General features: G+C 32.8%; 1 protein-coding gene across 1 annotated transcript; it reads right to left on the bottom strand.

The window, feature by feature from the left end:
* On the bottom strand, window positions 1–7,713 carry LOC124844120 (zinc finger CCCH domain-containing protein 48-like). Its single transcript, XM_047320991.2, has 9 exons — window positions 6,958–7,713; window positions 6,253–6,348; window positions 5,021–5,110; window positions 4,750–4,851; window positions 2,960–3,106; window positions 2,713–2,832; window positions 2,576–2,635; window positions 1,055–1,152; window positions 1–684 (listed from the first exon to the last, which is right to left on the bottom strand). The coding sequence occupies exons 1-9, from the start codon at window positions 7,372–7,374 to the stop codon at window positions 540–542; spliced, it is 1,275 nt and encodes a 424-aa protein (XP_047176947.1). The 5' UTR covers window positions 7,375–7,713; the 3' UTR covers window positions 1–539.
* Between the last annotated feature and the right edge of the window lie 5,694 nt (window positions 7,714–13,407).

Here is a 13,407-nt window from a genome sequence, read left to right as displayed (position 1 = left end):
TGCAAATGAACATCAAATCACAACTAAAGACACCAGTTTACTCCAAAAATACACCGACTGAGTAAGAAGGGACTATACCTCCTAATTATACAAATAAAAGAGAAAACAACAGTTATCGTGTTCATATTTCGTCAAGCTCATGATCACCAGAAAAATAATACAGCAGATGAAAGAAGACCAGTTACTTGTAAATGACAAGTAACAAACGTTTATTCGGTATGTATACGCATATGGAAGTGTTAAGGAATAATGCTAAATAATGTTGTGAATTCACAAAATGTTACAAGCATCAATAGAAAAAGCCCTACTTGAGCACAGCTTTGCGCCAAGGATATCCACTCAACACTAAAACCAAAGCTCAGATTCTAAACGCAAGACTACTTCCGCAAACTTAAATTACATACAATCCCTTTACCTCTCCTTTTCTGCCTCTTCCCGACCTCAGCCTTAATTCCCTTCTTGCAGCTAAAACGATTACAAAAAGGAAGACCAGAAGAAACTAGTAAAACATTGAAACGGAACATATTGTAAATGTCACTTTATTGGACGGTAGCGGTTGTCTCCGCTGACCAATTCCACACTCTTACTTCACCAGTACCGTCTCCGGTGAAGAATATGCCGTTAGGCCCTATCTGCATCGCTCGTACCTCTTGTTTAGTTAATATCTTACCCCTCTCTGCAAATCTGAACAGAAATGGGGCAAACATTGAATAATGAGTATGAATACGAAGTAAACTTTATTTCCACCACAAAGTACAAACAGACATATATGTTCTTATTTCTCTAGAATTGAAATTTATTCTATGCATTGTGTGTATTTCTCTGTTACTCATTTTAATATGACATGATAACTGGTTTGGGTATCATTTGGATGTATTAAAAAAACAAGCTTAATTTATTATGCAAGTCATTAATTCCACTTGCAACATATAGAAGTAAAAACCATATAATTCAGTTTTGTAGAGAACCAGATTGGGCAATTATTTTAGTGGTTTGTACTCTAGTGGAGATAAGAGAACCAAACGAGAGCATGAACAGGAAATCAACTACTTACGATGGCAGATCATAGAGGCGCACAGTGTTATCATTGCAAGCACACAACAAAATGGGCTTGCCTTGTGAGTCATGCATCCCACATAGGGTAAGTATGCCCTGCACACATATAAAACATCGTCAGAATAATGAAAGCCACCACAACATCACACACCAACAAATCCCAGCAGCCAAATTTCAAGTGCAAGTAATTACTGTTAAGGATATCTAAATATACATCCATGAAAAAATAATAACTCCATTTCGTTTTCATTTTTATTCAGTGAAAGAAACAGTTATATTATAACAAAAAAGTAATAAACCTTGAAAATAATAATGCAGCAAATGAGTGCACGAAAAAATAGAAAGTAGGTGGAGTGGAGTAATGCAGCGGTAACAGATGCAGGGGGGACAGGCATGGGCTATGTCCTCACCCTCCTAGATTCTTCTAATTACAATATATAAAATACTTACAAATATTGGACTGCCCTCCCCCTCTATTTACTTTGGTACCCTTTTTCTCATAAGTAATATATTGGGTTAAAGGATTAGAAGAGATGGTGCTTCTTTCCGACACTTACTCTTGGTATGTGGAAATATGGTGAGCGTCATATTTATAAATCGTACTTCTTTCAATGGATGTAAGACTTGAGATTGAAACTGTAAAATAATTCTAGAAGGCTTGAAATATCCCTCCCACTCTCATTCTATATATAAGAAAGTTCAAATACAAAATAGGGAACTTCTGATACAATAATGATAAATAGGGTAAGTACTCTAACAATGATAAATAGGATAAATACTCCAACAATGATAAATAAGGTAAATATTCTAACAGTAAGATTGACTGAGATATCATCTTTCAAATTGGTTTAAGCTTAACTTCACAAAACTGATTGGTAATGTAAGGATTTCCCCTATTTATCCCTTTTAATGAAATCTATAATGGGCTTTGACACCATCTTACAAAAATGATTTATACTTAACTCAACCCTACAAAGCCAATTTATAATATGAGGATTGTTCCTACCCTACTTATACATTGTATTTTACACTATCTCTAGTCATCGAGGGACTTGAGTTTTTCAGTACAGCTCCAAAACTTCTTCCCCTATGGCTTAACACTTATTACATATGCTCCACACAAGCATGCTTTGAAAGAGTTACTATATCAACATTCAAGTCACTTTTTTGTCTTGAGGCCTCGTTATTTTTGAGGATTGAAATATTTAGAATAGTATTATCACCAAGGAAAGCTTACAACATATATATGCCCCTTTCTGATCAAGTCCCTATCCAGTTGTATGCAAAAGCAAAACTACCCAGAGTCATTTTCATGATCGGAAACTTAGGCACATTTTTTATATTTTCTAGACCACATACATCTTGTGAAAATTTGAGTTCAGTTCAAGAGGAGTTGTGGCTGGATCATTGATTGCTGAACTAAGAATTGATTCCACACAAATATGAGATATCAACATTTCAAACATCATAGTATAATAAATCAAATGTCCAAGGGAAAAGTAAATAATAGAATTCATACATGTTCCTCATTGTGAGTATATGTCACTTCCAAGTTTCCGCTTTCTGTAGCATACCATACCTGCAGAAATCAAATAATAATTGCAGAACTTACATGTAGTCAATACATATACAGCAAGTAAATTTTGCAAAACCAACCTTCACAGTTTTGTCCAAGGAACAAGATAAAAGGAATTGTTCCCAGCAGAGAACAGACATCACAACAGATGTGTGCTCTGTTAGTGTCTGTATACATTGCAAGGTTTCAAGGTTCCATACCTGAAGGACAACAACCAATTGGAAGCAATGTGTCAAATTAACAAACCAAACCCTATTATAACATTGCTTAAAAAGTGTCCAAAGAAAACAGACAAGACACGTGACAAAGAGCACACATAAAACTTACTCTTATTGTATTGTCCATTGACCCAGAGTAAAGTCTATTAGCACCAACAACTAGTGAAACAACACCACGAGAATGACCTTTAAGTGATGCAGCTGGCTCGAAGCAGTTGTTACCTACATTAAACTTCCATGCCAATATAGATCCATCCTGCAATAGAAGTTATTTCATTAGAGATTAAAAATTAAAATGGTATTCCAAATGTGTAGACAAGTCAGAACTTTTTCTTCGGTGTTCTGTTCTCATTTTCAATAATAAAAAAAAATACAATGGGCTTTGAAAGATGTTTGATTGAGTTTCATTGAAAATATTTCCCAAGATCACACAAGCATAAATTGATTCATTGTTTAGGAGTTAAAAGCCATCCAACTACCTTAATAGTTAATGCTTTGAGATCATAACACAACCCTTCACATAAATAATGAGATTCAAGGTATCAAGTCTCCGCATCACGAATTAATCCTCCTTAGGCATAACCAATGGCCTATAGTCCAAGCCAAGATATCCACCAGCAATCAGGAATATTCCACATATCCAGCTGACAATTGCTTAAAAACAATTGTCACACCTCATGCGCAAGCGCCACTAGGCATTAGACAGAACTTCTTATGGCCTAAAAGACTAATCTGGGTTGTTTTATTAGCAAGTAGTCAGTGCTATAAAGCTCCAATCCAATCCTTTACATCATAAGACTTGTGCTATGAGATAATTATTTACTATTTACAATCCTATCGTCCTTCATTTTCCATTCATTTCCTTTATGCTATGTTGGTTAGAGAGAAAAGAAATTGAGTGAAAGAGAAAAGCAAGGAAGAGAAAGAAATGACTAAAAATTGAAGTTGTTTGGTTGAAAAGAAATAAAGAGAATATAAAAGAAAAGAAAGAGAAAATAAAATAAAATAAATATTATTGTTACTATTACTATTATTTAGTATTATATACATATTTCTTCATAAAATAAAATAAAACTGTTCATAGAAAAAGAAGAAATCAACTAAAAAACTCTCTCAATGCCTGTTCAGGGAATTCTTCAGTTATTTAAGAAAAAATGAAGAGTAACATACTTTCAGTTCATTTCTTCTTAATTCCTTTTTGCCAAACCAATTGCAAATTTCAAAAGCAGTGCTCTTCAAAGCATTTATTCTCTTTTCATGGCAAACAAACTGACAGTTAAGGTATGTATAGGAGTGCAATTTGGGGAAAAGAAAAAAGGAGAATTTTCCATTTTTAATTAATATTTTCATTTTTATAAAAAAAAGGAAAGATATAAAACGATAGAATATCAGAAACTAAATGATCAAATCTTCTGATTCTTTTAATAATAATAAGTAACATATAACTCTTAATTTTAAAAAAATATTAATTCTCTCCCTTCCCTTTCCCTACAAGGCCCCACTACCAGACATACCTCACTGATTCTCCTAGTTATTTTTCTCCAAAAATATTGCACTTACAAAATTGTATCAATGGCAAGGTAAAAGGCAAATAGTCTTATTAAATGTTTCTCCTTTAATGCCTTCATTGCCCTATGTCAGCCTCACCCATCAGCCCTAAAATTAACCTAAACACTACCATCTGTAGTGCCACACTTTTAGTTCCCTAACATTATTGTAAGATGAAACACTAAAAAGTTTAATCCATACAATTGTAAGATGCACTTTTTCATCTCATCCAACAGATCCCAAGCACCATAAAGATAATCAGAATTGAAATCAGGGCCACTTACTGGGTGAAAAAAATAAATCATGACTTGAACAAAACAAATCGTTGTCAAAGATAAAGAAAATAATTACCTGTGTACCAGCAAAGAGCATATCATTGTTTACAACAAGAGCATAAACTTGTCCGACTGGGCCACTTAGACTTAGCTCCATTAAATTTTGAGTGTTCCAGGCCTGTAGCACCAATGTCATCAACCAAAAGAACATCAGTTATGTAACGAGCAGTGAAAAGAACATACCATAGAAAAAACATTTCACTAAATTATAGAGATGTATTTTATTTGAAAATTACATGGTACAAAATATGAGAAAAACAAAAGAGATGCCTATTGCTCTTTCCTACCTTGACAGAATTGGGTATCCCAACAAAAACCCAGGGGCCTTCACTGATCATGCAACCAACTTCACCACCGAGATTGATCACACCTACACACTGCAAAGGAACAAGGAAAAAGAAAACCAAAATCAATCTCACCTCTTCAACAACCTCAAAAGGAACCTATAAGAAGTAAAGAAAAATACAATATTTACTTCACACATTGAAATTTGAAAACAAAATAGAGAGAAGAGGAGCTTGAAGTCAATTGTAATCATTTTAAAGAGACAGAATACTACATGCTTTGATTTGTACAAACAAACAAAATCAAACTTGAAAGTAATAAAGAAATTATCCTACTCCAAGGATATAGAAGCCTTGTTATGAAGCTCGTTTTTATAATCATATGGACCCATATCCATGTTAACGATAAAATAAGGAAAACCTTTTTCAAATCCAGGAGATATAGAAGCATTGTTGTGAAGCTCCTTTTTTTCACCATCACTAGACCTAACAACTATTTTGTTAATGTTGATGGTCAATCCATGCAAGTTCATCGTGATGCCCACTATAATGTTGTGGTTCACATTAACATATACCTTAAAAAAGAAGAAGGACAAGGATTATGGTATGAAGATAAAGGAAATACACAGAACAACGACATCGATCACTTGTGAACTTGGGTAGATCAAACAAATTATCCACAAGCTGAAGTCTTGTGAGATTCAAAAGATGAATTGTACAGTGATAATCAAGCAGAACTTCATATTGTCTCTAATCACGTGTTCAATAAGGAACCAGACACAAAGAAATTGCTTGTCATTTGTTCAAGAGAAATTGTTGTCCAAGTAAATTAGTAATGAATATATCAACTCCAATAATGATCTACTTGTGAATGCTCTAAGACTTTGAGAGGTCTTTGTGTTTCCAAGCTTGGTGCATACAACCTATATGCTCCAGCTTGAGAGGAAGAGTTAGAAAAGGTTATTATTGTATTTTGCACAACTTCATAAAAGTTGTATGTTGTTTATAACTGTCAGTCACATAGAGTTCCACGTGTAGAGTTTTGGTCTACCTTTTATAGTTCTGGTTCAGACCCTTAATTTATATAAATAATTAGATCTTCTGAGAGATATCATCTCTCAGGCACCATGTTCTATATCTATTATTCACAACTGCGGGAAATGAGAAGTTGTATGTAAATTTAAAATTGAGTCAATTGGCATTACAAAACAGAGCAAAACACTGATAGTTACCACCTTTCCAGACTGGCAGTCCCAAATCCTTGCCGTCTCGTCAGTGCTTCCAGTATACAGCTTATCTGAACCAGAGGGAAAAGCGATTGCGCTCACAGCCTGTTCATTCAACAAAACCAAGACCCATACCATCAACTTCAATAACAGAAACACACACTAGTAAACGTGTTATCAAATATCAACATTTCACAAAGCCTACATTAACCCGGGCTCAGTTCACACTTAACCCTACATATGCAGCCACACAACCACCATTTAAAACACAATTAGAATTATAATCACACTGACATCGTAGAATCCAACGATAAATACGATGTCAAGGACATGCTTGAAAGGTCCAAAGTCACCACAGCTAAGCCACATTTCTATGGAATTTCTCACAACATCAAGGATCAAACAAAACTGCAATCACAACCGTGATTTAAAACTTTTCAGTATCAAGAAGAGTCTATACTTTATAATATATGGTATAGGACGCAGTTCCTCCAAGCTGAGCAACTCACTTTATAGAGTAAACTAAATCAACGGTCAATATTACATTCACATGGATAAGAAACCGATATCAGTAAAGTAATCAGACTATTACGCGCACATACACAACAAATCAACATTAAGATTCCTTTTTTAGTTTAAAATTAATTGAGATTACTTTCTTTACCGCTATCTTCAGCGGTGCCAATCCCATATTTAATAGAATCTATCTTGTACCTTCTGATGCCCTTCGAGCTGTGTCAGCAAAGAAAACCCGTCTCCCACTTTCCAAGAGTGAAGGAATTTACACCTCTCTCCATAACTACAATTCCCCTGAATCCAATAATTGCAAACTTTTTCCGCCTTGACCACCACCCCTCTACCGCCGCCGCCTCCGCGCCCCCCGCCACGGCCCCACGTGTTGTTGAAATTGGGGCGTCCGCGCTGGCCCGAGAATCCCGATAAGCCCGAATTGTCGTACGCACGCTTCGAGGAGGCCCCGTTGGAGTGGGAAGATGCGGGCAATTCGCTGTGCAGAAAAGGGCACGGGTAGCGATTGCACTTGCCCGCTTGCCAGTGGAAACACACTTTCTGGTGCTTCCCGTCCCCGCCGAGACGGTTGTACACACGCTTGGTGCCCCCATCCACGTCCATGATCGAGCGAGCTAGAGTCTGTGATTAGAGTGCGTTTATCTGATCGAGTTAATCGGGATTGAAAGGGAGAGGGGGAATGAAATTGTGAAGAGCTTTTGATTATCTCCCTGTGCAATTGGAATAAAAACCGAGGGAGGGTTGTGATTGGGGAAAAGATTGGAGCATGCGCGAGTGAAATTCAGAAATATTGGGAGGGTAGGGGAATGTATAGCGTGATCATCAAGCGGGAGTGAAGTGAAGTGAAGCTCGTGGGAAATAGAAACCCTAATTGATGAGATTAGGGTTCGTTAGAGAGACGTAAATTTGGTGCGGTCTAATGAATCGGGAAAGAGTTTGGGAACTACACGTACGTAAGCAGTGCTTTCTAAAGACATAGAATTACGGAATTGACCTGAGTATGACCCGCCACAGTGTGGAAACTACATTTATCCATAACATGAGCTTTTCTTATATTTATATGAAATGTTATTTCGGATTTTAGAAATGTTTAATTATGTGTCTATTTATGTAAAATTAAGTTAATAAAGTCCAACGTTTTTTTGAGTTGTGGCATGCTGAAATAGTATTTAATAACGACGTGACACAGTAACAACTCATTACGTTTTAAAATGTGGTTAACTTAATAAAAATAGAACAATATATTTATTACTGGAAATGAAATTAAAACGTATTAGGATTAAGTTTGGTATTTTGAGATCAAATTTTGAGTGTGCGAGAAAATTGGAGAAAATAGGGTTTTTCGTGGGTTTGTTGTTCTGGTTTGAAATTGGGAGAAAATAGGGTTATAGTGAGAAATTAGTTGTGGATGAAATTTGGTTTTATGATTTTGGGGTCATCTATCAGTGGTTTTTCGATGGAATCGGTAAATTTTTAGCTGTGAAGTGCACTGTGGGTAGCTCCTGAAGCATAGTCTTCTGAGTTGAATCAAAACCATCATCGAGACATTGCACAGTGTTGGTTGCAGAGGAGGTCGAGGAGTTGGGAGGGGGAGAAGTCGAGGGGGAAAGGGTGGTGAGTGGCGGAAGTGGAAGATGAGAGAGTGGAGGAGAATTTGAAGGTGGAAAAGATAGAGAAAGAGAATGAGAAAGGTGTTGTATGGCGTTGGGTTATCACAGTGTAAGGAATAGGGTGGCAGTGGAGAGAGGATAGTACCATTGAGACAAATTTACAAACATGTGGCGTGCGTGAAGAATTGGGTGACCACAGCAGCGATCTAGAGCAAAACCCGTTAAACCCAGAGCCAAAACTACCAAAGGAATTCAATAATCAAGTGCAGAGATAAATCAACCAATTAAGCACTAAGAGATAAATTATCACAGAAGAAAAATTGGCTCTTTTTTTTCATTTCTTTCTTATCAATAAAAACACACTAAAAGTTCATAAACCCAAAAGCCAAAGCCATAAGCAGGAAAAGTAAAAAACAAATTTTCATTATTATATTAATTAACTAATTAACCCACCATGTGATCGAGATCAAATTCTCCCTTAGGTTTTTTTATGTTGTCATCTACATTAAGATATAAAACACTGTCAGGCGGTTGGATTTGGGGGTAGGCGTGGATGTAGATGTTGAAGAGGTGGGTGTGGGAGGATGAGAAGAAGGTTTCCCAGAAAGGGGAGAAGGTGACGTTGGAGTTGGTGAGGAAAAGGAAGGCGGTTCTAGGGGTGGAGGAGAGGTGAGAGGTGGTGTGTAGGGCGGCCGAAGAGGGAGAGGGCGTCAGCAAGTGGTGAGAAGAGGAAGTGAGGGGGTGGATCAACTCTTTTCAACCATTTTTAGGTTTTCTTCTTCTCTATCTGATGAGATTATGGAATTGATTGACTATGGAAGCAAAAATATAGGAAATTAATTTATGGTTGGATTTAGAATGGTTAAGACATTTATGAGCTTTAAATCTCTTCATTTACCAGGACTGTATTTATTAAATATAACTTATTTTAAACTTAAAATAAAATAATTCCAGGTAACACCGTGCCACGTGGTCATTAAATACTATCTCAGCATGCTACTAGACAAGAAATTTAACGTAGTCCACAACAATTAACGGCAAACACTTTTATTGACTCAATTTTACATAAATAGGGACCCAATTGAGCGCTATCAAAAATAATTGACACAAATCTGCACAAATAGGGACCTTTGAAATAATTAAATCATATGGAAAATGTTTTTTAATACCCTACCTCACACTTCATTATTATTTTTAGGATATTTTATTATTAAAAAAATTAACTTTAATATTTATAAAGAAAGATAAATATTGAAAGTTAAAACAATTTATTAAAGGGTTTTAAAAAATAGTACGATATTGTTAAGGTATCATTAGATATTATTAGCTAAATATTTTGAGTTAGTTACAATATTTTATGTACTTGGATTTGCCCATTTATTATTATGCGTAGTAATTAGGGTTTTGATAAGTATTAAAATTTTAGAGTATGATATATTTTTTTTGAGATAGTGCTATTTAGGGATCGATGTAGTAAAAGAAAAAAAGAAAAAAATAATGAGTTAGTAAAGTGATAAAGTATATAACACTTTGGAATCATGTGCAGGATTATGAATATTTAAAATGATATTATAATTATAATTAAAAACAAGTGCTAGCAACAAAAGAAATGAATTTGAATTGTTATATATTGTTAAGATATCATTAGATGCTCTTAGTTACAATATTTTGTGTATTTGAGACTAGGACATTCACTGTGGGTAGTGATTAGGGTTTTTTTTATTAATGTTAAAGCCTTAGGATATTAAAACAATGTTGATCATAAAATAATGTGTTTTCTCCTCTTCTCTTATAGTCAAACTCACACTCATCTCGTCTTATTATCATCCATGTGTTCAAACCAATTCCTTCATCTCTAAACTAATTTAAATATTTATAAAGGGTTAAATATGTTTTTAGTCCCTAAACTATTGACCGTTTCTGGTTTTGTCCCTCTTTCAAAGTAAGGTACAATAATTTGGTCCTCATTCTTTTCGAAACGTTTGCTCGAAATTTTGGTTTTAGTCCTCATTTGTTGCTAAATGAAGACCAAATTTTTAAACAGTGTTTAGTTTTCGAGGACTAAAACGAACGTTTCGAAAAGAATGAGGACCAAATTATACCTTATTTTAAAAGAGGGACGAAAACCAGAAACGACCAATAGTTTATGGACTAAAAACATATTTAACTCATTTATAAATTGTGAGAAAGTGATGACTTGTCAAAAGTTCTCGAAACTAAAAAAAGATCAAATTTGTATTTAGCTATAGAAATGATTGGTGACTGTGGAATAGAACACTAATTTTCTATTGCGAAAGAATGCAACACTAATTTTCTAGAAATACAAGAAGCTTAAATTCCAAAACATCAATTCTAAAATAAAAAACAAGTAATAGAACTGCTTACTTTTCTTCACTACTAATTAATTCAAACATCGCACTTAAATTAATAATTATAAATATAGTAATACCTCTTTTTCTGCATTTTTTAATTAATTAAAAAGATTAAATTTGTATTTAATCTTTAAATTTTAGTTTAAATTTAAAATTCATTAATATTTAAGTGCCATGTTTTAATTACAAAAATTTAAAAATTAATAAATATATTTTTTAAATTTAATTATATTAAACTTTTTAACGTGTTAAATATATTTTATTTTAATATAAATTATTTATTCTATTTAACATAATTTTATTTTAATATTAACTGAAAAACACAATTAACACATAACAATATTTAGCATAATTAAATTAAAAAATTATATTAATTTTTTTTTCAAATTTTAAAACTAAAATATATTAATATAATTAAAGTTGCGCAAAATATCCTTAATTCTTATAATCTAATATCTATCGTCTATCGTCTATCGTCTATACATTTTAATAGTATCAGTCACTTTTCGTTTGTAGGCTGAATTTTAGTTTTTGTTTGAAATATAATTAATTTTTGTTTTACTTGAGCAGTCAATTTTAGAGTAAAATAATACATATAGTGAATTTAAAAAAGGTTATTGTAAAACAATCAATTAAATTTTCTGGAATACATCAATAAATTTAATGTAAAACTACAAATACAATTTTATTTTTTCTAATCTTATCACGATGACTATTGATCAAAGCTAATTTGTTTAGTCTAGTACCTTGCAGATTTTTATCTTATTGTATCATCTCCATTATTATTATTATTATTATTATTATTATTATTATTATTATTATTATTATTATTATTATTATTATTATTATTATTATTGTTGTTGTTGTTGTTGTTGCGGTTGAAAATACAAATATATGCACCACATGTTATTTTTTATAATAAAAATAAAAATATTACTATTATTATTGTTTTATATACAAATAACTTTTTATAATTTTAGTGTAAATAATATTTATTTATTTTAAAGGTAATTTTATAATAGAAAAATAATTAAATTTAAAAAAACGTTGTCAAATAAAAGAACGATTGAATTTAAAACAAAACAATTATTTAAAGATAAAATTAATAAAATAATTATTTTAATTTTAAAATTTTCATAAAAATAGTAAAAATGAAAAGACAATGTAAAAAAAAATATACATATATTATTTTGTAACATCTCATTTAAACACTATTAAAAACTATCATAAAATCAATATAAAAAAACAATTAAAATGAGTAAATATAAAATATAAAAGAACAATTAAACTTAAGTAAATATAAAATATTATATATATATATATATATATATATATATATTATTTATAATTCCAAAAGCTAAAAATATACATAAAGTTTTCTCGTAAACTAACTATATTAAACTAATTATTATACTCTAACTATATATTTGGAATATCACCCCTGATATATGCTTTATCGATACGTTTTCGTTCTTTGTTTACATACTCACCAAATAATCATTATCCAAATAATCAATAAAAAATAACAATCAAACAAAGAAACATACAAAAAGGATAAGGTGTTGTAAAAAGAATCAAACATAGAATATTAAAATATCATGATACAACACACTCCACACAGAGTTAACAAAACATCTTAATCATGTCATGGATCTAGACTTGACCATCTGGATATAGTATGAATGTTTAACTATAATGGGTCATCCACTTGTGGTGGTTTTTTCTACTCTTTAGAGTTATTACCAATGAGTTTCATCCTATCACATACAAGGTAGGCCTATTCCGCGTCTTAGGTCATAATGGAGCACCTAGAGTGTCACTCCTTTTTAATTGAGAATGAATAACCATTAGAGTGTTAATATAACCCCAAAAACCGAGTTTCCTACATTCATACTAACAACACTTGATTCAACCACTTAGAATTTTTCCTTGGAAACTCTTATTCTATCACTCTTTGAAACATACATCGACATCATTCAAAACCATAAATAATATCAAACATATCATACAATATCATCAAATCCTTAAAAGAAACCACAAAACAAAAATGAAAAGCTAAGTAAACTGGCACTAAGGAGCACTTCCTTGCTGCTGAGCGCTATCCCTCTCGCATTCCTGATGCTTGAGCTCCACCCCCTTGCAGCTGGGCACCAAACTTCTCGCAATTCTAGAGCTCAAGCTCCACTAACTATTGTTGAGTGCCACACCAAAAAGTGAAATATCTCTAAATTGACTTTGATTGTTCTCCACACCTATCTAACTGATTAATATGACCTCCTAGGCACTATGAATGTTTTAAAAACATGTTTTTAACTCAAAGTAGCTATCCAAAACCAACTTGATCACTCTAGACTACCTAATCTCACTTATACTCTTTCTAATCCATAAATTGACAACCTAGGGGTTTAAACCAGTTAGTAATAACCCAACAACTTATTTGAAACCATCCACTTTAGCACATACCTAACCCATTGAAACTTCACCAGACAAAACCACTTAAGTGAACAAAAAGTCATACAAAGACACACTTTATTTACAATCACTAAATTCTACTTGAGAATTCTCCTATCTCGAAGTTCAAACAAGTGATAAATGAATCTAGGACATAACCAAGAACCCAATTCAACCCATTCAACATTTACTTCAAAATCTCA

This window comes from Vigna umbellata, chromosome 4 (genome assembly GCF_029865625.1).
Source record: "Vigna umbellata cultivar VRB3 chromosome 4, Vumbellata_1.0, whole genome shotgun sequence".
NCBI classification, from domain to species: domain Eukaryota; kingdom Viridiplantae; phylum Streptophyta; class Magnoliopsida; order Fabales; family Fabaceae; genus Vigna; species Vigna umbellata.
The sequence above is the reverse complement of the archived record's forward strand: the minus strand, read 5'-3'. Positions and strand labels throughout refer to the sequence as shown.

Excerpts from the sequence above, each read along its gene's own strand:
- LOC124844120 (XM_047320991.2), bottom strand. The coding sequence starts at position 7,374 with ATGGACGTGGATGGGGGCACCAAGCGTGTGTACAACCGTCTCGGCGGG. Across the intron at positions 5,111-6,252 it reads GGGACTGCCAGTCTGGAAAG|TGTGTAGGTGTGATCAATCT; the intron begins GTGGTAACTATC and ends GTTCCTTTGCAG. Across the intron at positions 1,153-2,575 it reads ATACTCACAATGAGGAACAT|GGCATACTTACCCTATGTGG; the intron begins GTATGAATTCTA and ends ATATGTGTGCAG.